This window comes from Pinus tabuliformis, chromosome 9 (genome assembly GCF_031772625.1).
Source record: "Pinus tabuliformis cultivar Carrire ecotype Pingquan chromosome 9, CPIR1, whole genome shotgun sequence".
NCBI lineage: Eukaryota > Viridiplantae > Streptophyta > Pinopsida > Pinales > Pinaceae > Pinus > Pinus tabuliformis.
The window spans coordinates 1,972,827,986-1,972,855,559 of record NC_142307.1 but is presented as its reverse complement, the minus strand read 5'-3'; the positions used below and the strand labels follow the sequence as shown (position 1 = coordinate 1,972,855,559).

At 42.4% G+C, this 27,574-nt stretch overlaps 1 protein-coding gene across 4 annotated transcripts in view; it reads left to right on the top strand.

Moving 5' to 3' along the window:
- Nucleotides 1-27,574, top strand: part of LOC149156912 (elongation factor P (EF-P) family protein) — a 340,259-nt gene that overhangs the window by 309,256 nt on the left and 3,429 nt on the right. For 3 of the 4 annotated variants that reach the window (XM_089438784.1, XM_089438782.1, XM_089438785.1), the window contains one exon: nucleotides 16,605-16,672. In XM_089438784.1, coding sequence (XP_089294910.1) covers nucleotides 16,605-16,672 — 68 coding nt within the window. Of the gene's footprint in view, nucleotides 1-16,335; nucleotides 16,452-16,604; nucleotides 16,673-27,574 lie in introns of those variants that run through there. The other variant, XM_089438783.1, reaches the window with a different exon arrangement.

The window sequence follows — 27,574 nt, the reverse complement described above, 5'->3', positions numbered from 1 at the left end:
TGATTTGGAGGAAGATTAGGAAATTTCCTTGAAGTTTGCAGCAGGCCGGCTCAACGGGTCGCGCCCCTCCCAACGGGTCGCGCACGTTGATTTTTTGAACTGCAGAAGAGCTCTCAACGGGTCGCGCTTTTGCAGGAGGCTTTTGGAGGCCTTCCCGGTGTCGGAATCGGGTGCACAATAGCTCGTTGGAAAGGTCTTTGAGTCTACTTTCCAACCCAAGTGGAATTTTTCAATTTGGAGTTCATTTGACCTGTCAAAAATCAAATCTCCCAAGACTGGTCAAAAAGTGCCAAATGAGGCTGCCTCAAGGAAGAGTGTTGTTGCAGTCAACTTTTGAATGCCTTCCTCAACCCCAAATTGAGCTCATGATAGCTCATTGGAAAGCTCTTTGTGTCTAGTTATCATTTTACCCATCAAGAAAATCATTTGGCCAACCAAGCTAGGAGAAAACTTGATTTTCCCAAGGTCACTTCAGAGGTGTCTTTGATTCTCCTGAGGCAACGGTATTCTTGACATTTCTTTTAAACCATGACACCTGTGCAAAAAGTGAAGGAGGTTTTTCTTCCTTGGCATGTTGTGGACAAAAACCTCTCTCAGTTTCCCAAAATTCATCCTTGATTGCTCTGAAACATCCTTTGAGTGAAACTTGTCCCGATGTGTGAAACAAGGAACTTTGTCGAAATGGAGCGAAATGAAGGGGATAGGGGGCTTCTAAATTCTTGGGGAAATTTTTGGAAGTAGGGAGGGATGTTAGGGAGTAGGGGAAAGTGGAATCTCAGAGATTGAGTGAGGGGAAGGGGTCCAAAAGGGCAAAACACAGATCCAACCTAGAAAATTGCCAGGTTGTAGCTAGAAACTAGGGTTTGTGCAAAAATGAGGAATTTGGGGGATCTCAGTGATGGGAAGCATTTGATAAGGTACATGAAGGATAGGGGAAGGTGTATGAACATCTGGAAACAAGTTTTGCCGATGATTTGACCGTCCAAGAGAAATTAGCTTTCAAAACCCTAGGAGAGGGAAATGACCTTACCTAGGCACAACTGAAGCATGAATAAGGTGTAAAATGACTCATTTGACACTGACATGATAATGACAACCCTCTGAATGATGATAGGCTCAGCTGAATGATGACATGGACTGACATTTGGGCAAACCCTAGACCTAATGCCTAGTGACCAAATTTTGCTTGAAAACTCTTTGAAATGACAAAATTTGACCTTGACACTTCAAAATAACTTTGTAAGAGCACATTTGATCACTGAAGGAAGGCTGGGAAGACTGACACTAACACATCCGATGAGCCGAAACAGTCTGAGGCGAATATGTGTGCTGTCCCCGTATCTTCTCATGCTTCCCTGTCTTCTCATCATCCCACTCCATCTCTAGGGTCTTCCAATCTGTCGTGACCTTCCCTAGAGTGATAAGCCACTGAACACCCAATATCATGTTGGTGTCCGGAATATCGACCACGAAAAAGTGGTCAGTCAGTGTGTAGGTGCCCATCGTCACTGATAACTCTGGAACATAACGAGCACACACCATAGTCTGATCTCCTTGGACCAAAACTGAAAAGCCATCGAAGCTCTCTGTTTGTATACCTCTCTGCTCAACCATCTGTGCATCGATGAAGTTGTGGGTTGCCCCACTGTCAACCAAAACTGATACCCGCTGGCCACGTACTGTCCCCCGTATGCACAGCGTCAAATACTTGGGGACTCCTCGCAATGCTGCAAGGGCCCCTCCAGTAGGTGCAAAAGTTGCACCCCCTACTGGTGGTGGTAGAGGTGGCAAGCGATCCTGCGCAGCATGACTACCTCCTGCATCCTCCTCATCCTCCTCATCCTCTTCCCCACTGCTCTCGGAGAAGACTTCAATAAAATGTGCCTTGCCAGTAGCACATCTATGTCCTGGTGCCCACGGCTCCTAACAGGTAAAGCACAACCGCTTCTTCTTCAACTCCCTCCTGGCATCATCATCAATCTGTGCTCGTCCTAGATTCCCCTTTGGAGGCGGAATCCTCACATCCTTCCCCTTAGGCTGGAAAGCTTGTCTCTGGGGGTAAGGTGTCCGAGTCCTGGGTAAGGCATCTTGTAAGTCCCGGGTCCTGCTAATAGCATCCTGGAGTGTGGCTGGTCTAGTGGACTTGACTAGACCCCGAAGTGGCTCTGCTAACCCCTCAACATATATGTAGATCCTCCGTGTCGTGGATAGATCGGCCACCATCACTGAAACCCTCAAGAAGTCTGCAATGTAGGTATCTGGGTTTCCGGTCTGTTTGAGGCTCGTCAACTCAACAAAATGTTGTTCCGGATCCCTCTAGTCGAACCCCTCTATCAGTCTCCTAGTGAACTCGGCATATGTTGTCATTGTGGAGTGTCCGAGTGTAACCAACCCATGGAACCACCAATCCTGGGCCTCACCATCCAAATGTAATGTCGCCACATTGATGGCCTCCGTCTCCGACATCTGGTTAAGCTGGAAATAGATGTCCAGCTTCTCCACCCAGGACTTTGCCGGACTGTTTGATGAGCCATCAAATGTAGGCAAGTGAAATCTAGTTGTGCGGTGGGTGTCTCCATCATGATAATGTCGGTATCCTCTGTGATGGTCGCGGGGTCTACTATCCCGCTGGAGCTAAACAAAGTCTCTAAATGAGAGAGCATCCGTAAACTCATGCCCATATGCCTGGTACTCCGCAAAATAATTGCTCATATGACCGGGCTATGCCTTCTGCTGTGCTCCGGTCCCCGTAACCGCTCCTAGGAAAGTGGGCATGGTAGAGCGTATAGGGGCATGTGTGGCCACCTGCTGAGTAGTATCACACTGAGTGGCACCCTGCTCTAGCAAATGGTGAGATGCACCCGATCCCTCTCCAACCTGGAAAAGTCGTGGGCTCTCACGGTGTCTAGCCTCCACTGTTGTGAATCTTTGCTCCATCACCTCGATCTGCCTTGACAGATCCTACACTAATTTGAGGAGCATGTCCGCAAATTTCTTCCCGTCATCATCTGTCATCGATTCCTCCTGCTCTGCGTCCACCGCAGGCTCCTCCTGTTCTGTGTCCACCACCCGAACACAGTCTCCCTCTCCGTAGGTGTTCTCCAAGCTACGCCCAATGTCTCTATATCTCTTACCTCTGTAACAGATGTAGGGCTTTTTGCCCGGTGTCATAGATTGCTAGCTCCACAGGCTGAACCAAATCTATGCTCTGATACCACTGTAATATCCCGTTTCCGGAATATCCCTCAAACCCAAGCAAACTCCAACCAAACCCGTCCAAATGATATAGTGACTAGGAAACTCAAAATGCTAAAAATAACAGTGGTACAACATATAATAATGTGAACATGAAATATAAACAGATACTCAAGAAATGCAGAGAGAAATGCTAAGCCATTTTATTATACTGAGTAATGGAAAGAGTACAAGAGGTGATCAAACAGGTAGCACCTCGACTTGCACAAGGCAAAAGAAATACACTCAGAATAGCAAAGGAATGGCCTCTCTCTGAACTGCGTCCAAGCTGCTGGAGAACTGCTGTGTTGCTGCCACCGCTGGAAATCAAATGAGGATTTGGAGTTGTTCTCCTCCTCAGAAAATGCTGAAACTCTGGAATCAGACTCTACTCAAGAAACCTAGAAAAACCCAGAAAGCTTTTCTGAAATAACCGACCCCCAAAAATCAATCCCTAGGGGATCTACGCTGTCCCTCCAGGCTCTGTGCTGCCACTGAATAGAATCCTCCAAAACTCCACCTAAAACTCTGCCAAAATCCTTTAATATGCAAGGGTTGATCCCCTGCTCAATCTCCCAACTCAAATCCTCCGCAAAACCCTCAATCTGGAACTCCCACCAAAAGAACTGCCTCCCTCTTTCAAGACTGCGCAGTTATCCAAAATGCTCAGTTCCTCTTCCCTCCAAAGATCAACCCCTCTGCAAAAGACTGCTGAAAACTACCTTGCCCAAGCAGGCACTCGAAGTCCCTTGGGGCTAAGGGTGAGATCTCTGAACGGAGACACTCGATGCACTAAACAGTGCTGCAGACTAGCTAAATAGCTAGTGTGCTCTAAGTCGGAGTGACTAGCTCAAATGCACATAATCGAATGACAAAATGAGGAGGCTCCCTTCTCCTTTATAGCGTTGGCCTCTCTCAATCCCAAATCCCATCTCCTCCAACACAGTCCCTTTATTGCCACGTCTTCCTTTCCATCTGCGCAATCCCTCCAAGTGTTTGCGTGGGCTCCATCTTTGCGTGGTCCTTTGGCCCGCTTGGCTCCCCTTTAAGTCACAACGTTGTGCTACTAGGAAGTGACTTTATTCTAAAGGTGAGTTATGTCCCCCTTTTCCTCACCTTTTTATTTATAAATAACTATAGAAGGCAAAATTGAGCAAAATCGAATATTCCAATTAGCCTTGGCTAATTAGGAATATTACACATAAGAGCTCCACTCACAACACAACTGAGTGTCGGGCCAAGCAGTCACTGGTGGTTGAGGTAAAGGTTTCAGAATCAGATGCATGTTCTGACTCTGAGTCAAAACCTGACAAGGGGAATGACAAAGGGACGCAGATTATCGATGCGGAGCCCAACGCCACCGTTGCCACCACGAAGATCTAGAAAGAGGAACCCGAAGATCCAGAGGAGGAGGAGCGTCTCTTCCACTCCCAGATTTGGGTAAAGGGCTCCCCACTACAGTTTATTATCGATAGTAGGAGCCAAAAGAACTTCATTTTGGCAGAGGTCGTGAAGCGGCTGGGCTTACCGACCACAACACATCCACAACCGTACACCATTGGGTGGCTTCACCAAGGACGGGATCTTCACATAAGCCAGTGGTGTTGTCTTCCATACAACATCAAGCCCTTCATGGATGAGGTATTGTGTGACATTGCTCCCCTTGAAGTTTGGGATGTATTATTAGGACAACCATACTTGTGGAAGCGACACGCTGTGTATGAATCATGGCCCTGTGCTATTATTGGTACTTTGGAAAATAAGTTGTACGGGATACCGGGGGTAGCCCCGCCTATCACCATCTCTCTGGTTACTGCAAAACAATGCAGTAAGCTCCTTTCCAAAACCGGGAAATTTATTTTCCTGATGATACGCCCTCAAGTAAAGAAGAAGATGGTGGCCACGACCTCCAGACAGGGCCCCTTCGCACGACAACTACAGATGGACAAGGTCGTGGAGGAGTACGAGGACATCTTCACTCCCCCGCAGGGGTTCCTCAACACTGTCAGGTCAAGCAATCCATCGATCTGACCCCAGGTGCATCGTTGCATAATGGACCAATCTATTAGCGCTCCGTTCTAGAGAACGATGAAATCAAGAGGCAGATTTAGGAGCTGTTGCAAAAAGGTCACATTTGTCCGAGTTCATCGCCCTATGGGAGCCCGATCGTGTTGGTACAGAAGAAGGATGGGACTTGGAGACTTTGTATAAACTATCGGGCATTGAACAAGATCATTGTCCGTAATAGGTATCCGATCCCACGGATTGATGAGCTCCTGGACCAACTGAAGGGGGAAAAATATTTCAACAAGATCGATTTGAAGTCAGGATATCACCAGATACCAATTGAACCCTCCAATATGTGGAAGACTGACTTCAAAGCCAAGGAGGGCCTTTTTGAATGGTTGGTTATGCCTTTTGGATTGTCGAATGCTCCTGCAACCTTCATGAAGCTAATGGATGACATCTTGCGGCCATTCACCAACTCATTTGTAGTGGTATAGTTGGATGACATCTTTATCTTCAGCCAGAGTTGGGAAGAGTACCTCCAGCACATCCAACAGGTTCTTCAAACACTGCGGCAACACAAGTTATGTGCCAATTTGGAGAAATGCACTTTTGGCATGACCTAGGTTCAATATCTGGGATACATTATTGATGAACAAAGGGTGCATGTGGATCCAGCCAAGATCCAAGTCATTCGGGATTGGCCATCTCCAACCACTCTAACAGAGCTCCGCAGCTTTCTAGGTCTTGCCAACTTCTACCACAGGTTCATGTTGGGATGTTCTCATATCACTTGGCCCTTGAGTCAAGTCACCAAGGGAGGAGCGAAAGCAAAATTCTTTTGGTCTGAATCTCAACAAAAAGCATTCACAGAGTTGAAAGATCGCCTTTGCTCAGCACCAGTGTTCGCATTACCAGACTTGCAACAACCATTTGAGGTCAAGATAGATGCCTCTGACTATGCTATTGGAGTAATCCTTACTCAACACGGGCATCCAGTGGCATATCACTGTGAGACACTTTCAGACATAGTCCAAAAGTATCCCACTTATGACAAAGAGATGTATTCATTGTGCAGGCCTGCCGACAATGGAAGCATTACATTTTGGGGAAGGAAACGGTCATCCACACAGACCACCGACCCCTACAGTTCATACAGACCCAAGGGAAATTGCAGAATGATCGCCATCAGAAGTGGTCCACATACCTGCAACAGTTCCATTTGAATATTAAGTATAAGAAGGGCAGCACCGACAATGTTGCAGATTGCCTCAGTCGACCACCGATCATGGCGTTAACCATCGTGATCAACTCTTGTGGGCACGAGATTTCTGATTGGCCAGTTCTCTACAAAAGCAACCCAGAATTCAGCCACGCATACCAGACACTCTTGGAGGGTCAACATGTTCCAGATTTTCACCTCCAGGATGCCCTGTTATGCCACTTGGGTCACCTTTGTGTTCCTTCAAGCGAGCGTGCCAAGATGATTTGGGAAGCACACTAAAGTCGGGCTTTTGGGCATTTCAGGGTCTAGAAAACAGTGGCAGTGCTGCAAAAGTATTTCTATTGGCCGAATCTTCGACAAGATGTCGGGAAGTACATCAAATCATGCACTACCTACACCATTGCCAAACCAACCATCAAAAAGCAAGGCCTCCATACCCCACTGCCTACCCCTAGTTGACCTTGGGAATCCATCTCCATGGATTACATGTCGGGCCTTCCTTCCACTAAGCATGGAAACGACTGTGTTTTTATGGTTGTCGACACGTTCTTAAAGATGGCCATTATGGCAGTATACAAGAAGAATATCACAACAGAAGCCACTGCTAAACTCTTCTTTGAACGAGTGTAGGTACACTTTGGGATCCCATAGTCTATCATCTCAGATTGGGACAACAGGTTCCTCAGTACATTTTGGTCCAGTCTCTGGTCGATGCTGGACACCAAACTCACTAAGTCCACATCCTTCCATCCTCAAAGTGATGGCCAAATAGAGGTTGTCAACAGGATGATCGTACACATTTTGTGCATGTACAACTCAAAGCATCCACGCACATGGGACAAGAGCCTCCCCTATGTTCAGCACAGCTACAATCGGGCTCTCCACAACTCGACTGGCCACAGCCTTTTCATGTGGGCTTGGGATTCCAGCCACTATGTCCTATTGATGTGGCCATGCCATTTGCAGCTACTCACGCAGATTCGGCTCATGTCCAGTCCGAAACAGATAAGGCAAATAGCTTCATTGAGCACATCCAACATATTCGCTAGCAGGTCCATGACATTCTGGAGAAATCAAATGCCAAGTACAAGCAGCGACATGATCAACATCGGGTGCCACACAAGTTTCAGGTGGGTGACAAACTCTGGTTGCATTTGCAAAAGGAATGCCTTATCGTAACCTATCGGAAACTCAAACCACTCTAATATGGTCTTTACACCATTACCAAGGTTGTGGGAGACAATGCATTTGAGCTCAGCATTACCCCATTCCTTAGCTTGCACCCAGTATTCAATGTGGACGCCTTCAGCCATACTTTCCACCATTACTAGACACATCCGACATTGTAGAACAACTCACACCCACAGAGTTAAATCCAGATTGCATGGAACAAGCTACAACTGATCGGATCATGGACACACAGATCAAGCACACTCGCCAACAGAATATCCAACTATATCGAGTTGTCAAAGCAAGCCAACTCCTTCACCTGGGCAAGTGGCTCACCAGGGACCAAGTTCAGCAGAAGTTTCCTCATCTCATGGAGGAACTCAACGCAATGGGGACCATTGCTTCCTAAGGGGGGAGGAATGATCCAAGTGGACATTGGTGGCCACCCGCCAAGTCCACTTGGACCCCCACCATTGTTTCTTTCAACTTTTTAGTTTCCTTAATTGTAGCACAATTTACTATTTTTAGCAGTTTTTCAAATCCTGAACTTTTGGAGCCATTTTGAGGCCCTAAACGATTTTTTTGGAAAACTAGGAGATCGTATGCCAAAGTTACAATCTCGGGAAGTTGATGTACCAATTTACCCAAATGGGGCCCAAAGTTTGGCATTTCATCTTCTAGGGTTAGGTTTTTTGATGTTTATGGTTTTTGATTGTTTCTCAACAATAAATAGGCCTTCAAGCCTCATTGTAACACAGTTTAGAGGCATGTAGTCGCCACATCTCTTCTCATAGATAAGCTACCATCGCCCTAGCTAGTTTATTTCGATTTATGTTTGTAAGCATATTTCAGTAGTTTACAGTAATGAAATGAAGTATTATTTCTGCTTCCTCTCTATATGTATGGTTATATCTGTAATTTGTTGCGTTCCTATTTAAATCCAGATCAGCCTAGCATCAGTACAGGTACTGGTGCCGGATAATCAATGTGATGCTTAGTGAGGAGTATTATTAGAGCTCAGTCCTCGCTAAGAGGGGGTGTTGATTTGGGGTAGAATCGGATGTGCTCTAGCCATGAAAATTGGTGGAAAGGCTAAAGCACATGATATTTCCAAGACCCAGAAATGGTTTGGGCAAATTCTAATTGGTTTGAGAGACATTAAAATAATTAATATTTTTAATGGAGTTCCTTAGTCTAAACTAGCTAAACTATGGTGATTGTGTAAAAATGATGAGACCAGGTTTAAGGCAAAAAGTGATGTAGGACCAAGTGAACAAGTTCAAGTATTTGCTGCCATGGCTAAGAGAAAAGGAAAGTTTGGGAAGTTTGGTCCTCAGAAAAGAAGAAGATTGATATGTCAAAAATCCAATGCTATGGTTGTCAGGAATATGGGCATTTCAAGATAGATTGTTTGAAACTCAAGAAGGACATCAAGAAAAGGAAAGAAAGGAATGAAGCTCATGTCACTAAAGAAGTGGAAGAACCTAAGAAGAAGAAATCAAAGGAGGAAGTGAAAGATCTCTACTATGACTGAGATAATCTCCTTCAGTTAGTCCTTATCAGTTTTTGCAGAAGATATTTGTCATGGTAGAAGCATTGTAAGTATGAAAGGATGCATCAGATTAGGAGATGTCATCATATTAGAAGCATACGAATGAAGCGAGAGCTCATGACATCATTATAGAAGCTTGAAAGGATAGTTGAAGTAAAAGTCTACATGGTTGTAGCAATCATGATGATAGTAGCTCATACCAAACATGTATATATGGTTGGAACTAGCATAGAAAGAAATCACCATACATCATCAATAGGAAGGAGCGTTTGGAGGAAGAGGATAATCAAGATCCTCCATTCAAATCTTCATTAGAAGGTTCACCTCTACTTGGAAGAAGCAAGTGTCTTGCTAATGGTCTACATTCCACCTTGTGTGGGATCCTTTGTTTAGAAGGATGATGGTATGATGACATAGTAGTGTTGCATGTCAAGATGGTTGAAGTACTTACAATCAAGGAAAAGAATCTTCCGAAAGAAGTCTAGATGACCAAAAGATGAAAATAATTATGTATACATTTGATAGTTTATGTCATGTCATCATATAGTCGCAGATAACATGGTTAAATGCTCTAACTCATGAGCATGATTGAAGAAGAAGAATCTCTTCCTTTGGAAAGATGCATGAAGGCATATGTTTTGAACTAGTTCACATATTTACAACATAAAATCAACATAATATATCCTCTTATGGAAGATGAGGTGCTTGAAAAAGACAACGGAACTATGTATAGAAGTTCCTAGGAACAATATGTGAGGAAAGGAAGAGAAGTTTGTGAGAAATGCAACTATTGTCACATAAGATAAAGATAAGTGATCAACATCTGATGACTAGAGAATTGGCTAAGACATCTCCATGGAGAAGACATGAAGACTCTGATAAAGTCTGTAAAGGAAGGAGACCCTTGACATTGAATGTCTTGGAGATGGCTATGAATGTGCAGGATGTTGATGTTGCAAGCAAGCAGATGTTATGATGAAAGGCCATCATAAAAGGTAACTTTGATTTTATGTTAATTTTTATTTTTTGAACAACTTCTGGTTGGGTTGTTACAGGGCTACCAAGAGAGAGTTGTAGATGTAACCTACAACTAGCACTCATGTGATTGGATGGAAGATCCTAAAGGAAACATGGCTTGGAAAATGTAGTTGTATGAAGAAAAGCCAGATGTGGACTGAAAGATCACTTTTTGATAAAAAGAAGGATGACATGACTATTGGTTGAATCCTATAATTCGTTGAAGGAAAGTAATGGATGGTTGATGCCCTACGAAGAAGAACTAGAAGATGAAGGCTCCATAATGAAGATGAAATTCATGACATCGAAAGGAGGAGCTCTACAAGCAGTTGATAGTACCATGATCTCCACCAAAGAGTTGTTGTTGGCAACAAGTCCCTAGTTGAGAGGAGCTTGGAAAAGTCCCTGGTTAGGAGGGAGCTTGGGTATATTCCCTTTATAGGAATGAGTTGATTCTCCTTGTTTTAAAGGGAGTGACAGATATGGTTCTCTACTTCATGTGTCATGCACTAGACCAAGACTAACATCCGTAAGACTTGGATACAACCATGAGGAGAGATAGACACATCACTATTGGCTTCATGTTACAAAGAAAGAATGGAGGATTGGGTAAGCATCTGAGATTGATTTTGATACTCTTTGAGGATGTGGTAGGGAATCCAAGATGTAAAAGTAGTCGAAGAGGAAATTCCTTAAGGATGTATTAGTCCAAGATAGGAATTGTTCTAAAAGGGCATAACCTGTGAACACTCAGATGGGGTATGTGCCTTGAGAGACAATGATGATGGTGTCTGCCAATGATTGGTCTTGCCAACGTTGTGCTTTGATCTTGTGGAGAGATAGAGTTGTTAGTCAAGGCCTTGCTATGTGACAATATTGGTTGGCATGATGAGATGCTCTAGCATTAGCTAAGGAAGTAGCTTATGAGACGACTTACCAATCTGACTCTTATTATGAGAATTCTTTAGTTTGAGAATGTCCAAGTACCTTGGATGGATTATGAATACCTCTTTAGTTAAGAGGGAGTGTTGAAATATGTAACTAGGTTTGGTCTTCGCAATGACAAATATAATCATGATTTTATGTATTTGATGCAAAGAGAAAAATAAATTCATTATTGTCATTCTTGAGGCATGGGTTTCATGGTCAAGGGAAATTTATTTTATAGTTCAGCACCCATTGAGTGATTTTAGGGCTTGCCTTTGAGTCAACAAGTCATAAGAGTCATTTTCATATATGGAATGTGAAAATTTCATCGATTGTAACAACTGGAAATTATTCTCCTAACTATAAATTAAATTATGCAGTTGCTATGAGAAACAATGAATAAAATCACAATTGCAATTTTCACCATGAAAATACTGTGGAAAATAAAATACTGGAAACTAAGAAATTTCAGCGCACACATAAGAATTTTGACACAGTTATTTTTGGACAATTGTCCTTGGAAAAACCCAATGTGGGAAAACCGGTGCAGCAGATGAGGGTTTTATTATTATTCTTCAACAACAATTTTGAGTACAATAATTTAGATGCTCCACTGGCAATCCAATATGAGGAGAAAACTAGCTAAATTATTGTGAGAATTTTTGCTCACCCCATAGCTAATTTATGCCACCGAAATTGCCTCCCTAGCCACACGTTGAGCCTTCTGCATCACCCTATGCGCAATGCTTGCGCAAAATCTTTGGGAATTTCAGCCTTCCTCTCACTACCTCTTCTCGGGACTAGAATGTTTCCTCCTGGAATGCTGCTACCCTCCTCTACCACTTGCTACTCGCCCTCTAGCTTTATCTTCTCTATTGAATCTCTGCCACTGAGAAAATCAAACTACGGGCAACTGAGTATCTGCTTTGGTGTATTTTCCATCACAACATCGATCCCTTCTTATATCTTCCTATTGGGGCTCCAATGGCCAAGATTAAATCTTAATTGATGGGTCAGATCATTTCTAGATCGATTCATGTGAGTTTCTAGATGATTCTCACCTTATCTCAATTAATACTAATTAATTAACCATATTCCCTAAGCTTAGACTTAGGAAATATTTAAAAAAACAGTTAATAATCTAATTGAGACATTTCTAGGTGGAATTTCTAGAAACGATTTCTAGGTTTTTGAGATCTCATGTATTCTAGCCTCCACCAAATTTCATGGCTAGAACACATCCAATGCTACAAAAACTAGCACTCCCTCTTAGCGAGGAATGTGTTCTAGTGTTGCACACCCTGCCACAACACTCTGTCTTTGTATCATTTCCTGTCACGTTATTGATGTCTGGTTGTTATTGCCCACCACCTACTGCGCAACTTTGATGCTGCGTTATTGCTGCTGCTGAGACTGCCATATTGTTGCTAACACTACAACTCCCTCTCATATGTTGCTGCCGCAACTACAACATCTGCAACTTAAAATCTGTCCCTGCTACTAAAATGGGTTCTTCACCATACCCATTTGTTCTCTGAAATAGACAAACTTAGCTCTCCCTAGAGCTTTTGTGAGTATCTCTGTAACCTGCTCTTTTGTGGGAAGATATTATTGTTGGACCGACCCACGTTGTACACAATCTCTAATGAAATGACATCGAATATCTATGTGTTTCGACCTGTCATAAAACATTGAATTCTCCGAGAGCTTTTTGCAACTCTAATTATCACAATAGACTTTGGTCGCCTCATCCTCTGCCTGAACAAACTTACTAGTAGCTTTCGAAGCCATATAACTTCGCACGTAGTTGTGCTTGCTGCCATGTATTATGTTTCTGCAAAGCTGAGAGCTACCGACTTCTGCTTCCTGCTGCACCACAAAACCATCCTTGATTCAAAGCTGAAGCAATACCCGAAGGTACTTTTCCTATCTATTGAACTACCTACCCAATCTGCGTCTGTGAACCCACATAGTCTGACGTCATACCATTGGGTATATGTCAACCCATACTCCACTGTGCCATGCACATACCTCAGAATATGCCTCACTACTACCCAATGTACCCTCTTCGACTCTACCATGAATTGAATAAGAGTATTGACTGCGAAGCAAATATATGGCCTAGTGTTGACCGGATACATGAGAGACCCAATAAGCTATCTTTACAAGGTGGGGTCGACATCCTTGTCATTTGATGCATTTATCTTCTTCTAGTTGGTGATCATGGGTGTAGACAAGGGTCTAGAATCTTGCATTTTGAACCTCTTCAGAATATTTGTAGCATATATTCCTTGCCCAAGGAAGATCTCCCCATCCTTCTGCCATACTTCCAATCCTAGGAAATAGTACATCAACCCCAAATCCTTCATAACAAACTCTGATGCCAAGTTCCTCTTGTAGTCCTCTATGAGCCTTGATGATCCTGTCATTAAAAGATCATCCACATACAAAACTCCTCTTGGAGTGTTGTCTACTATTGTGGAGGCCCATTGCTCTCGACACACAACGTACATGTGCCAATGTAGCCCTCTGGACGGTTAGGGCCCCATATAGGAAGACCAAACCCAAGATGGAAACCATCTGCAATCTTGCATAAGATCCAATGCGTACCTTGGCTTTCCAGTACATCAATTCATCAAAGAAATCAAGTAAAAGAACTTACAAACCATGGACCACAGGTGGGGAGTTCATAATGGCTTGCCCTTCCATAATGGGTTTCGGGATGTGCTAATGTCTCCAAACTCCAAATGGGGTTAACCAAGTATCCTATTAGGTGGTTTCTACTTCTAAAGAGGATAATGTGTCCACGGTACATCCTTTAAAAGGTGGTGGTATGTGATAAAGAGGTGAATGAAGTAGGCAGCCCTGTGCCACATGATGGGGTACAAGGGTAGCTAATAAAAGGGAAGCCCACACTTGGGTATATAATGTATAGAGGGAGCAATCATGGTACATGAGGTGCCTCGACCTTGATTTTTCCACCCTTCTTTATATGCCTTTTGCCCTTTTATGATTTTTCTTTAGTTAATTGCTCAGGGCTCAAGGGGTAAGAGCATGATGTGTGAGATGTAGCAGTGAAAACCCTCTTTTAAGGTAGGGCAGTTCATTGCCCCCAGGGGTTGGGACAATCATGGGTTCTTATATGATGAAGAAGGCTCATAGAACCTATAGGAACCAGGGTGATGGTCATGATGATGGGGTAGAGCTCATGTATTGGCTTTTCACACGTTCTAAATGTGTTTGTCCCGACCATCTTTTGCATTTTGTGGTACATTTTCCTATTGAATGTGGCTAATTATGCTTTTACTTTTCTTTTTTAGTTGCATCAACCCCGGGGTATCATTCTAGGCCTGACCCAAGATGTGGGCAAGGGGAAGGGGAGAACTAGCCCTATGTGAACCTAGCGGAGGAATGTGGTCCCAGGTGGGAGAAATGATGAATTTGGTAATAATGAGTGGAAATGGGGTAATGTGTGCGGATGAGGGAGTGGGACTATGCAACCAAAATCAAGGTTTCCCGTGGAATACCACCCCTAAAGCCAAATGGTTAGTAAAAGAGATCCCACTTGACTAGAATCCAAGGTTGATATCCCAAAGGGGGTCTAGGGGACAAGAGCACAAACCTAGCCCATTCTTTCTGCCGAATCACCCCATTAATCCATGCCCTAAAGTGTCCATGATAAGAAAACTACAATACTCAATCACCAAATGACAAGGCATACATTTTGGTTCGAGAGGCCCACCTTCAAACATACGATCATCACAGATGGGTGAGGGACCACATGGCTGGCTCAGGTGATGGCGAAGTGGCACAAGGAGCTAGTTGGTGGCTGCAGGCTAAGGATCATCTTGGAGAAAAAATTCTCCTAGGGATATCACCCACAAAATGGTGGGTAACAGGAACAAAGGCTCTTGGGTTGCTAGAACACCTAGGTAGGCATCATTAATGAGGCCTTAGCGTCCTTCCTTGGCAGTTCTCCCAACAACCTTGTTCTAAGACTTGCTTCAATAATTGAGGAGAAGGCCTTCACCTTAGAACAAGCATATAATTAAAATTTACCAAGATCTTGCATCTCACATAGTTAGACCTTGCATCATCATCTTGCATATCAATTGGTTATTGTGATTGGAATTGTGAGCTTACTTCATTTACATGTGGGTTTTAGATTGTTATACTTGTTTATCTCTTATTGCTCATTTATCCAATTGTTGTAATATTTTGTTCTCCATACAAACCTTGTCTTGTAGCATTTCTTGTCTTGTGACTTTAGATATAGTTATTTTGAGCAAGTACTTTAATTTGTATTTGAACATTGTTATTAAGGCATTGGTCTCATTATTGTTAATCTTGTTAAGTGTCAATTTGATTTAATCGGCTCTATCTCTAAGAATCCACATTGCTCAATAATAATAATAATCTTGCTTTCCGTTAACTTCACTTCAGGTTGCCTAGAGGAGTAATTGCCCTACCCTTAGTCTCCTAGAACTTGTTGTTCCAACAAGTTTTCATCTTTCATTTATCTTTAGGGACTACCCACCATAGCTTGTCTAAGAAAGAGCTTAAACGGAGTGAGTAGGGAATAGGTGACTACCCCTACTCTAAGCATTGCGCCTTAGGTGTACACTTTGGGCAACAAAAGACCTGAAGTGAAGAAGAGGATTGGTGAGATGATAGTGGCCTCCCTCTTAGTTGCAGTCAAACTGCACTTGAGGTTTAGTGCATTATCTCATGATGTGCGAGTTGTTGTGATAACAGGTACCACTTGAACTTAAATTTAATTAAAAAAAATTAATAAAAAAAGTAAGACACTAAATCTAACCTTAGGACACCCCTCCCCCAACCAAATGCTATTTAAAGAGGTCCTCGCCCTCTATTTGACTCGCACAATTCATTTGAGCAATTTGGAGTTTTTGAGCTGAATTTCATGGGCTGGTTTGGAGAGCTGATTGACATGGATGCACATGCATATTATGTATAAATGTTTGGATTCACATGGATCCACAAACATATTTTTTTTTTTCAATTTGAATATTTTATGTATTTTTTTGTTTGATTAGTTTTATGTCCAGTTTTGTTTGTGATTTTTGTCGAGTTCTGGTTTCTGGGATTGACCAGTTTGATGATCAGTCCAGTTCTAATAATATGGGCTCCAAAGAAGCAATCAAGAGTGCAATTTTAAGAGTATGCAACTTTAGTGTTGCAGATTTGCTGGCATCTGCACAATGCCGTCACTGGAATAGTAGAACCAATTTCATTTCAAATTCAGATTCTGAAATGCTATTTTTAAGGCTAGTTTCAACTTTTTATGTTCAAAGGAGGTATTCACCTTTATATTTGGAATCATATACTGTTTTATATTTGAGCATGAAAGAAAATTCATGATAAGTTGACCGATCCTTTATGTTTGTAAATGTTTCTGGCAACATAGATGTCAGTCTCAATAAGTAACTTTTCACACAATTATGTATGCAGGGACCTACTTATTTAGATGTTGGTGATAAGATAGTTGTGAATACACTTGAAGAATCCTATATGGCTAGGTACGTGTGTTTTAACTTTTAACTTTTGGGCACTGGACAAATGAAGATGTGTTGGTTTTGCATCTTGGTCAATACTGCATACACAAACATGTCTCTACAATCTAGTCGAAAATTGATCAAAACTGTATTGGCCATCATAAGAATCATATATTCAGTTCCATTCTCTTTAACGTTGAAGTTATGAATAGGATTAAAGATAAAGGCCCACAGAATAGATATTGACCTGATTTAGCATTTAGGACCATTGCAGACTGCCAATTAAAATAAAACAAAAGAAAATTTTGTTTTGCTTCATTTCACCTGAAATTTCTGTCAAGGGTCCTGCTATGTATATTTTTTAAATTTTTACTGAAGGCCAACAAGCTCAATGTTTTTTTAGTGATTCTTATTGTATGTCAACAGTTAATTGAAGAGCTTTGTAGGCTGTATTGTAAATTGATATATGGTCAAATATTATATCCTGAAAAAGATAAGCTATGTTGAGCAAAGGAATTAAAGCAAAGGAAAGATTTGTGCACAATGGTAGATGATTATTTTGTTAAAGAAGATGATTTTATTGCTACAGTGGTAGCACTCAATAATGTATTGTTAGGAAACATCAATATTTGTCACTTTATATGTTAAACATGTAACCAATGTGTTGTTAGATGTTATAGTTGGGAGAGATGATGATTTTATTGTTAGAGCAGTAGCACTCAATAATCTATTGTTAGGAAACATCAATATTTCTCACTTTATATGTTAAACGTGTATCCAGTGTGTTATTAGTTGTTGGAATCACGTTAAGGCTGTTAGGAAACATCAATCTAGGGCCGAGGTTCCCTAGATTGATGTTTCCTAACAGCCTCTCCAAGATCAAGACACAAGTTAAGGTTGTTAGGGGGAGATCGAAGTCTCCTAGAGAAGCAGCAGCAATTGTTGGGGAGCAGAATTTCAGATCTACTGGGAGGTCGAAGATATTGCAGTGGGAAGCCATGGAAGACTTGATCTTGGAGGGTATTTGTCTGAGTCTAGGTCATGGTATTCGTCAATTGAAATATATGAAAGATAAAGAATAGATTTCCAGGTTTTCCCCTCAAGAGGAGGGGTTTTGGCCCTGGCTTGCAGCCTATATACTATGTCACTATTCTTATTGTTTTGGTAGTGTTTTGATGTATTGCATATTGGAATAATAAATATCAAAGCTAATAATTAAGAGGATAACACAAACAGTTATCAAGTTAAGAGAATTAGCATATACATTGCCCTACTGAATTCTCAACATGGTATCAGAGCTTTGGTTCTCTAAGGGCATCATGAAGATCTCATTTACAATGAAGAAGTTCATCAAGAATATTGCAAGCCATCTCAAGAAAGGTATCAAGGATGCATGGAGTCCCTTATTTTCTTCAAAGAAGGCATCAATCAATGAAAGAGATGAAGGTCTCTTTTCGGCTATCTCTGGTACATTCCAAGACGAAGACATCTAGGTAATTGATAGTGGTGCATCAAGGCACATGACCGGTCACTCTAACCAATTGAAGACCTTATCAAAAGAAAAATCCGCTTACTCTGTGGAACTTGGAGACAACAAAAGCTATCCAGTGAAGAGCATTGGATCAACTTCCATAAAACTCAAGGATGGAAGCAACATCCACCTCAACAACATTCTATTTGTTCCAAAAATTTACTTTCTATTTCAAGTTTAGAAGATAAAGGAGATAGAGTAGCCTCCATTGATGGAAAGGTAGTTGGTTGGGGAAAAGACTCAAGCATGGATCAAGCTAAAGTTATTGGTATCCGAGAAGGAAGGCTTTACAAATTAATATCTCCTGTAAACCAAGCCCTAGTTCACATTGAGATTAGTCCATGTGAACTTTGGAATCAAAGGTTTGGTCATCTACGTTTCAAAATTCTTCCAACTTTAAATTCCATAGTAGATGGAATCGCAAATCTAAAGGAAGATCATGAAGGTGTCTGCAAGGGATGTGCATTGGGTAAGAATACCAAGAGACCATTTCGAAGCAGTGCTTCGCGGTCGAAAGAAATCTTGGATCTTATTCACTCTGATGTATGTGGCCCTATGACTCCAACCTATGTTGCTTCCCCCCTCCCTCTTCTTTTTCATTGCGATGTATCAATCCAAACTGAGAAAAAGGATCCAAACTTCTGTTGACTGAGATTAGCCTTCTTCACCTCTTCGTTGTCCCTTTCATTCAAACCTGTCTTTTGTGCTACCCATACGAAAAACTTAGAGGCATGTGACCGAAATTTTGTACCTGTGGAATAGGCCGAGGTGCCTATTTATAGTGGTTTATCCATCATATTAAGCCGACATGAACTTATGAATAGTTTTTCTTCAAACTGTGAGTTTTTCTTCAAACTGTGAGCGACATGAGTTTGTTACTCCTTTCTAAAGCCAACATGAAGAGGAGGACTTGTGCTTATCATTGGAGGGCTATTTGACAATGTTATTGACTCATATACATTTGACATATGTCCAAGAACAGCTCTTCATACATGACATTGACCCTTTGACTTTTAATGATGAATCCTTAGGTTGTCAATGGGAGCCCTCTAAAATAAAAGCACTTGCTCATGAAACCCATGAAGCAAGGCTTACAAAAATAATTTGTATTTTCTTCATTACATCATTTACAAAAGTCACAATTACATGTCATTATGAAGACCGAAACTAGTTATACTTTTCAACACTCCCTCTTAACTAGGGAGGTATTCATAATGGTACTTGGTCATTCTCAATCTGAAGAATTTCTCATATGAAGATTTTGGATTGATAACTCATTTGTATAGCATCATACCAACCAACATCGTTACATAGCAAGGCCTTGACTAACAAATCCTTATCTCCACAAGATTTGAGCTCAATGCTGGCGAGACCAATGATTTGTAGACACCCTCATCATTGTCTCTCTCGGAACATACCCCACTTGGGTTCTCTCAAGATATGTTCCATGAGGACTATTCTTATCTTGGACTCCCCAACCCTCAAAGAATATCGGTCCTCCATGAATACTCTTCCATTGGATGCCCTATCTGATCCCCAAAGAGTATTGGATGCCCAATCCTCCATTTTATCTTCCCAGGTGAAGACCAGAATGACATGTCTATCTCTCCCTCTCAAATAGGGAGGACATATTCCAATAAAGGAATGTACTCATTCCTACCAAAAGGGAATGTACCTAAGCTCCCACTTCTGACGCCATGTTGAGAAATCTAGGGCATTAGCATTAGGTGATATGTCTTCTATTAGCGACTGTTTGTGATTTCTTTGTACTTGTTTAGATTAGGATCTTCTTCATGTTAGATTATTAGTGTTCTTCTTCATTAAACAGTAATCAAGGCATGAACGTAAATAGACAAGAGACACACCATTTAGGCTATGAGCCAGGGCCAAAACCTTTCTCTTTGAGAGGAAAACCCACACAAATTCTTCTTCTAGAAATTCCAATTAACGAATACCAAGACGAAGACCCTTGACCTAGTAGCCTCTCCAGGATCAAGACACAAGTTCTCTTGACAATTAACCTTCTCCTTCACTCATATTCCTGTTGATTTGGGGTAGCATCGGATGTGCTCTAGCCTTGGAAATTGGTGGAGAGGCTAAAGCACATGAGATCTCCAAGACCCAGAAATGGTTTGGGCAGAATCTAACCAGTTTGAGAATATTAAAATAATTAATATTTTTAATGGAGTCCCTATGTCTAAACTTAGAGAAAATGAAATATTAATGTGAATTAATATAAAACTGTGTTAGAATGGTCCAAAAGTCATGGAGCAAGCCAGATCTAATCTTAGCCGTTGATTAGGGACTTAATCTCGGTCGTTGAATTGTCAACGAGAAAAGTATAAGAAGAGGCTTGACAGTTAATTGGAGAACACACAGAGTTGATCAAGAATTCGATTTTATGGGGCAGGGCTTGCTGAGGAAATCGAAGGAGTGACCAGAGTTGCAGCTGAGGCGCTGTGAATACAGTAGCAGAGAGGCAGAGATAGTATCGGGAGCATCAGCGCAAAAGTCGGGAGAGGGTTGATGCAAAGCCAGCTAGCGGCCACACATAGGCAACCAAGAGTTGCGCAGAGCTTGAGGAGGGCCAATGTGGGAGACACTGAGGCTCTAAAGGCTGACACAGAGCCCCGAGAGGCTGACGCTGGGAGATTTCATGGGACAGATTGGAGCTAGAGAGCTAGATAGGGTGACACAATCCCTATCAGGGTGACAGAGAGCAGCAAAAGTGTTGCAATATTGCTGTGGGATCGTTCATCCGATGATTTAGTCGAAATATCTGTGTCCGACTGAGAGTACTATTGCCGAGGGCATTCTCTGTTGGGTGAGCAATTTTTGGCACCCAGATTGTATTCTGAAACTGCTTAATAATAAAACCCTCCAATAGCTGCACCGGTTTTCCCACATTGGGTTTTTCCGGGGACATTAGTCCAAAAATAACGGTGTCACTTGTGTGCTTGTTTCTTTCAATTGATGATCTGTATGTGTTGATATTGTACTTGTGTTTATTTTCAGTATTTACATGGTAAATAACTTGTTAAGTAATTGAACAAGTAGGAACAAATAGATCAGATAGTACAGGTAGAATTTATGACGGATGGACTTAGAAATTCCAACATGTTATCAAAGCGTGGTTACACATCACAAGATAACTGAAGGCATCAACCGAGCAGAGCAGTAGCAGTGGAAACAGTTGTTCCGAATGACAGAAATTGTTCCTAGCAGAAAGCAGCAAGAAAGGGGTGACGCAGAGAGCCTGCGTCATCAGTTCGAGCCAGGAGGAGGATCAGTGCTGAGGCAGAGAGGAGCAGACCTGACCTACGCAGTGCCCAGTCATCTTTCTCAGCTAGGAAGGATCGACGCTGTGGCCACGAGGTGCAGATTGTGCTGGTGCCAAGATTACGCAGAACCTAGAGGCTTTAACCTTCAGACTGTTGGGGCATAGGAGGCTGTGGGTAAGTTGTGGAGCGAAGCTGGTGGGGTATTGTGGTTAGAACAGTACCTAATAGGGCAAGACCAAGGAGGAGGGAGTTGCTGCCGAGGATTTCTAGCCAAGAAATCTGGATCAGTGGTGCAGTTGCACAAACAATCAAAGTGGGGCATCTCAACATTGGCAGAGGGATTTCCAGATGGGAAATCAAGGCTCAAAGGGAGTCAAACCGAGAACTTCCAGATGGGAAGTAAAGAGACTTGAAAGAGTCGAAAGAGGAGCAACAAAATGGTAGTAAATGGGCTAAGAGATCAGGATAGACTGGACGGAGCTTCAAACTTCGTAGTCTGGAAGGCCAGGATCTTGTCCATTCTAGATAGGTATCGCATCAAACACTTCGCCTTGAAAACGATAACGATCCCAGTTGACCCAGCTGAAAATGACAAGTACAAGGAGGCAAAGTGCATCATCCTTGATGGTGTCAAGGATCATGTGGTGCCACATATTGCTGAGAAGGAAATGGCAAATGAGATGTGGGAAGCCCTAAAGAACTTGTACCATCATACTTCCGTGCAGAGGAGGATGTTACTTGAAAATCAGTTGCAGTCATATCAGATGCAGAAGGGAAAGTAGATAGATGTCTTCCTCGGTGGATTGAAGGAGATCCGTGATCAGCTAACTTCCATATGGACCACACCGAATCAAGCACTGATGGTAAGGACAACATTGAATGCAGTCTCAGAGGATTGGGAGGTATTTGTTTAGAGCATACTGGGCAGGATGAGCCTTCTAGATTGGGAGGAACTGTGGGTGGCTCTTCGTCAAGAAGAGATCAAACGGGTGTCCAAGGCAGGGAGTAGCGGAAAAGGGGTCAAAATCGAGAACGAGGAAGAAGAAGATGTGACTCTCACATTTGTGGGAAAGCAGGAGAAAAGAAATAAGAAGGACCTCTCCAAGGTTAGGTGCTTCCATTGTGGGGAACTCGGTCACTATGCGAACCAATGTCCTAGGAAGAAGAGCAAGGGAGAGGCTTCTGAGACCAAGGTTGCGCCAGCTAAGGCGGAGAACAAAGTGGAGACTGATGACGACTATGTCATGAGTGCTCATGCACCTCGAGAGAAGAGGTGTGGAGACATCGAGTTGTAGTCAGACGGACTACAGGCAATGAGGGGCAGGATCCTCGAGGTACCCAACCTCTTGGATTATACCTGGCTACGGGAGCCCCAAAGAGTAGCAGGATTGGCGGATGTCGGTAGAGACGGATGCGAATGGAGCGACAAAGAATTTACAGTGCAGGAGTCCCAGGACAGTGTGAGGCAGCAGTGCGAGATGCATGGAGTTGTTGCAACAGCGCAAAGATCAGAGAGGGAGCACTTGTCAACGACAGAGGGAGCTTCAGCGTCGGGAGTGTCTCTAGCCTGACAGAGATTTCAGAGTTGGGAGGATCAGTTACTTACTTCTCAGTAACTGAGTTGCAGTGCAGATGCAGCAGTGGCAGTGGCAGGGCCATGGGTAGCAACACGGATGCAGAGGGAGTTGTCGTACGGATGCAGCAGTGGGAATGGCAAGGCCATGGGTAGCAGTACATGATGCAACAATGTAGAGGATGTTGGGCAGGGAGGCCTAGCATCAGCACAGGGACCAATGCTGGATGATTAGGGTGATACTCAGTGAGGAGTATTACTAAAGCACAATCCTCGCTAAGAGGGAGTGTTGATTTGGGGTAGCATCGGATGTGCTCTAGCCACGAAAATTGGTGGAGAGGTTATAGCACATGAGATCTCAAAGGCCCAGAAATAGTTTGGGTAGAATCTAACCAGTTTGGGAGATATTAAAATAATTAATATTTTTAATGGAATTCCTAAGTCTAAACTTAGGAAAAATAAAATATTAATGTGAATTAATATAAAACTGAGTTAGAATGGTCCAAAATTCATAGATCAAGCCAAATCTAATCTTAGTCGTATGAGAGATTTAATCTTGGCCGTTGATGGACCAATGAGAAAATTATAAGAGGAGGCTTGAGGGTCAGGTTGAGAATACACCAAGAGAGATCAAGAACTTGATTTTCTGGGGCAGGGTTTGCTCAGGAAATTGAGTGAAGTGATCTGAGTTGCAGCTGAGGGGCAGTGAATACATAGCAGAGAGGCAAAGTTAGTACTGAAAGCATCAACACAGAAGCCAGGAGAGGGTTGACGTAGAGCCAGCTAGAGGCCACGCAGAGGCAATCAAGAGCTACGGAGAGCCTGAGGATGGCCAACGTGTGAGACACAGAGGCTCTAGAGGTTGACGTTGGGCCAGATAGGATGACGCAGACCCTAGAGGCAGTGCTAGCAGATTTCGTGGCGCAGATTGGAGCTGGAGAGCTGGATAGGGTGATGCAGAGCAGCAGAAGTTGTGTTTTTGTTGTGGGATCGTTCATCCTGTGATTTAGCCGAAATATCTGTCTCCAACTGAGAGGTACTACTGCCGAGGGCATTCTCTGTTGGGTGAGCCATTTCTAGCACCCTGGTTGTATTCTGAAACTGCATAATAATAAAACCCTTTGAATAACTGCACCAGTTTTCCCACATTGGGTTTTTCCACAGACATTAGTCCAAAAACAACGGTGTCACTTGTGTGCTTGTTTCTTTCAGTTTATGATCTGTATGTGTTGAAATTGTACTTGTATTCATTTTCAGTATTTACATGGTAAATAACTTGTTAATTAACTGAACAAGTAAGAAGAAATAAATCAGATAGTACAGGAAGAATTTCTAGCAAGTTAAACTTAGAAATTCCAATAGTAAACACCCTATATTGTTAAGAGTTGAATAGTAGATTTAGTTGGCAATGGAGAAGTGCGGTTGAGAAATCCCAACTCACGTAGCTAGAAAAGCTATTCCTCCCTGTGCAGCACCCTGCTTAAGGGAGTGTTATCATTCTCAGTGGTAGGCTAGTGGAATTGTAAGATACATTTAATCTAAAGTTAAATTTAGGTAAGGAAAGAAATGATCTTTGAGAGGGGTAAAATCTGGACGCAGAAAATGAGTATTAAGAAAGGGAATTAGAGAGTAAATTGGTTAACTTAAAATTATTGTAGAACTAGGGTTAGAGGCAACTGAGGTCGGAGAAGGATTTAGAGGGGACAGTTATGTTGTGCAAAAAAATCTGTATGCATAGTCTTTATGTAACAGGGACGTAAGTCATCATTAAGCGGCATACGCGTCTTTAACTCAGTCAGAGAATTGAATTAGGTGGAAGATTAACTTCCAACTCATTCCCAGAAAAGAGAGGAACTTCCACGTTGGTCAAGCAGAGGTAGAGGCGAGTCTAATTCAATGTACCAGAGTTAATACGATTAGCGAATCATGTCCTAACAAGTTTGCTAGGATCACGTTGAATTGGTGAATCATTTAAGAGTATCCGACTAGTTCATTCGGTTCAAAAACAAAAATTATGACCATTCTTTATTTTATTTAAAAATTACGGCCCACAGGTCAAATTATTCGCTAGGGTAGCAAATCATTCAAAATTATTGTAGCAAGGTCATTACTGTAATACATTTCTGAACAGTAAGATCATTGCTGGAAACCATTCATTAAGCAAATTAATAACATACATTTCGAAAAAGTAAGACCATTGGTGGAAATCATTTCCTTAAGAAAATTAACATTATACATTTCTGCATAGTAAGACGATTATGGGAAACCATTCATCAAGCAAACTAATGGCATACATTTCTGAGCAGTAGGACAAGTACTGAAAGCAACCCATCAAACAAAGTACTAGTAGAATCTTCGGTATAGCAATACTATGGTTATGCCCCATACGTTAAGCAAAATGTTCTTACATTTCATTTACAACAGACCATAGTTGCGTACATGATAGGCAGTCAGTGTAAAGTAAAAAGCTGAGGATGAAAACATTGTATGGGGAAACAGAAATCGAGCTAACAGTAGATATCACCTGCGACCTAATGTTGTAAGCAGATGAGATTGCATACCAAAGCAACCTAGGGTGCTAACCAAAGGCGAAATGGTGAAAAGAAAATGCAAGCAGAGACCATTAGTAAATGGCACAATGACGATTCTTCATAAAATTCCACGCACAGTATATATCATTTAATAGGAAAATTAAATTACTCCCTTGCTCGGAGGCATTGTTACAACACTAGTATCATTTAAAAACAACAAGGAACTCAAACCCCCAAATAAGGAACTATTGATTTCTGGTAGCATTGAATGTGTTGTAAGTCTCAAATTTTGCAAGGAGGCTTGGACACATGTATTCCGAAGAACCCAGAAAGTGTTTTGGGAAATTGCACCCAGAGACAATTTTATTAATTATTTTTAATGGGTCCCTAAGTCTAAACTTAGGAAATTAAAGTAATTAATGGGTATTAATCTAACTATGGGTGTAACTTCTAGAAGAAGACGAGGATCAAGCAAAAATGATCTTAGCCATTGGTTAGCTTCTAATCTGGGCCGTTGAATGTCAACGAGAAGATTATTTAGGTAGGCTTGAGGGTCATTTGGAAAAACACAGAGAGTTGATCAGTCAAATCGAATTGTTGAAGTTAGAGGCAACGCAATGATTTGTAGTGATCACACAGAGAGGGGCAGAGGGAGTTTTGGCTGGAGGATCTTCTCTGGAGCCAAGAATACTCAGCAGAGAGGCAGAGAGACACACAGAGGAGGCAGCGCATAGGCTAGAGAGGGTGACGTAGAACCAGGAAGGGCTCATGCAGGCCCCATGCAGAAGTCTGAATTTGCTAAGGAAGTTGACGTTTCTAAGTCGGGAGGGTTGGAATCAGCTCCAAAAGGCAAATCGATTCCCAACAGAGGTGACGCAGTGCCTTAGAGGTTGACGCAGGCCCACGCAGGGGCAACGCAGAAGTAGTCGGGGAACTCGTTGGTTAAGTTGTCGGATCAGCCGAGACTTGCAATGTAGAGTGAGGTAATCTCACTAATTTCTTTTGTCGAGTGATATTCTCTGTACTGGATTGCCAACAAGGAATCCAGAGATTGTATTCAGAAATAACTTCAGATTAATAATAAAAACCCTGAGATCTGCTACACCAGTTTTCCCGCATTGGGGTTTTCCTGGGACATTTGTCCAAAAACAATTGTGTCATTTGTGTGTATCTCTCTATTGTTCAGTTTCTTGTTTCGGCATATTATTTAATTGGTGTAAGCTGCAGTGTATCGATTTCGATGTTTGTTGTAGGAAACTGCAAATAGCTTGTTCATGTAAATCTAACAAGCAGGAGAAACATCATCAATTGCTATAGTAGGGATTCCCGAGTTTAAGGAATTTTCACATGGTATCAGAGGAGTGCTAGTGAGACAAGAAGAATAGTGTCAGAGAACCTAGCGCTGTGCAGAAAAGAATATCGAAATAACTGCAGGAGGCAGCAGTTCGAATGCCCAGGGTGTTTGCGCAGTCCAAGCCGGAGGGATGAATTTTCAAGGCAGTCTCTCTCTGAGTTAGTTGATAGAGAGGAAGGGCTTCTAGATCAAAATTTTGTCGTAGCAGAGGGAGCAATGTTGAGCCTCAGTGTGAGGAAGAGTGGTGGAACGTAGTTTTCTGCAAGTCATTTCGCTGAGCAGAAAGATGCCAGAAGAGATAAGAGAAGCACAGTGAGGGAATTTTTCCTCAGTAGACTTCCTACCAAGAAGTTTGTTTTCTTATTGGCTAAGCAACAACAGTAGGAAGCAGAGAGGAGCAATTCGACATTTTCGTGGCAAAGATGGCAACCAGTGGGCTGAGAGATCATGGCAGAGATGGCAACCAGTGGGCTGAGAGATCAAGACAGGTTGGATGGAGCATCCAACTACGTCATCTGGAAGGCAAGAATGTCATTCCTTCTAGATGTGCATTCTCTCAAGACCTATGTCAACATCGTGGTGATTGTGCCTGCAAATCAATATCGCTGAAGAAGTACTGCGCAGAAATGGCAAAGGCCAAGAGGATGATCCTGGAT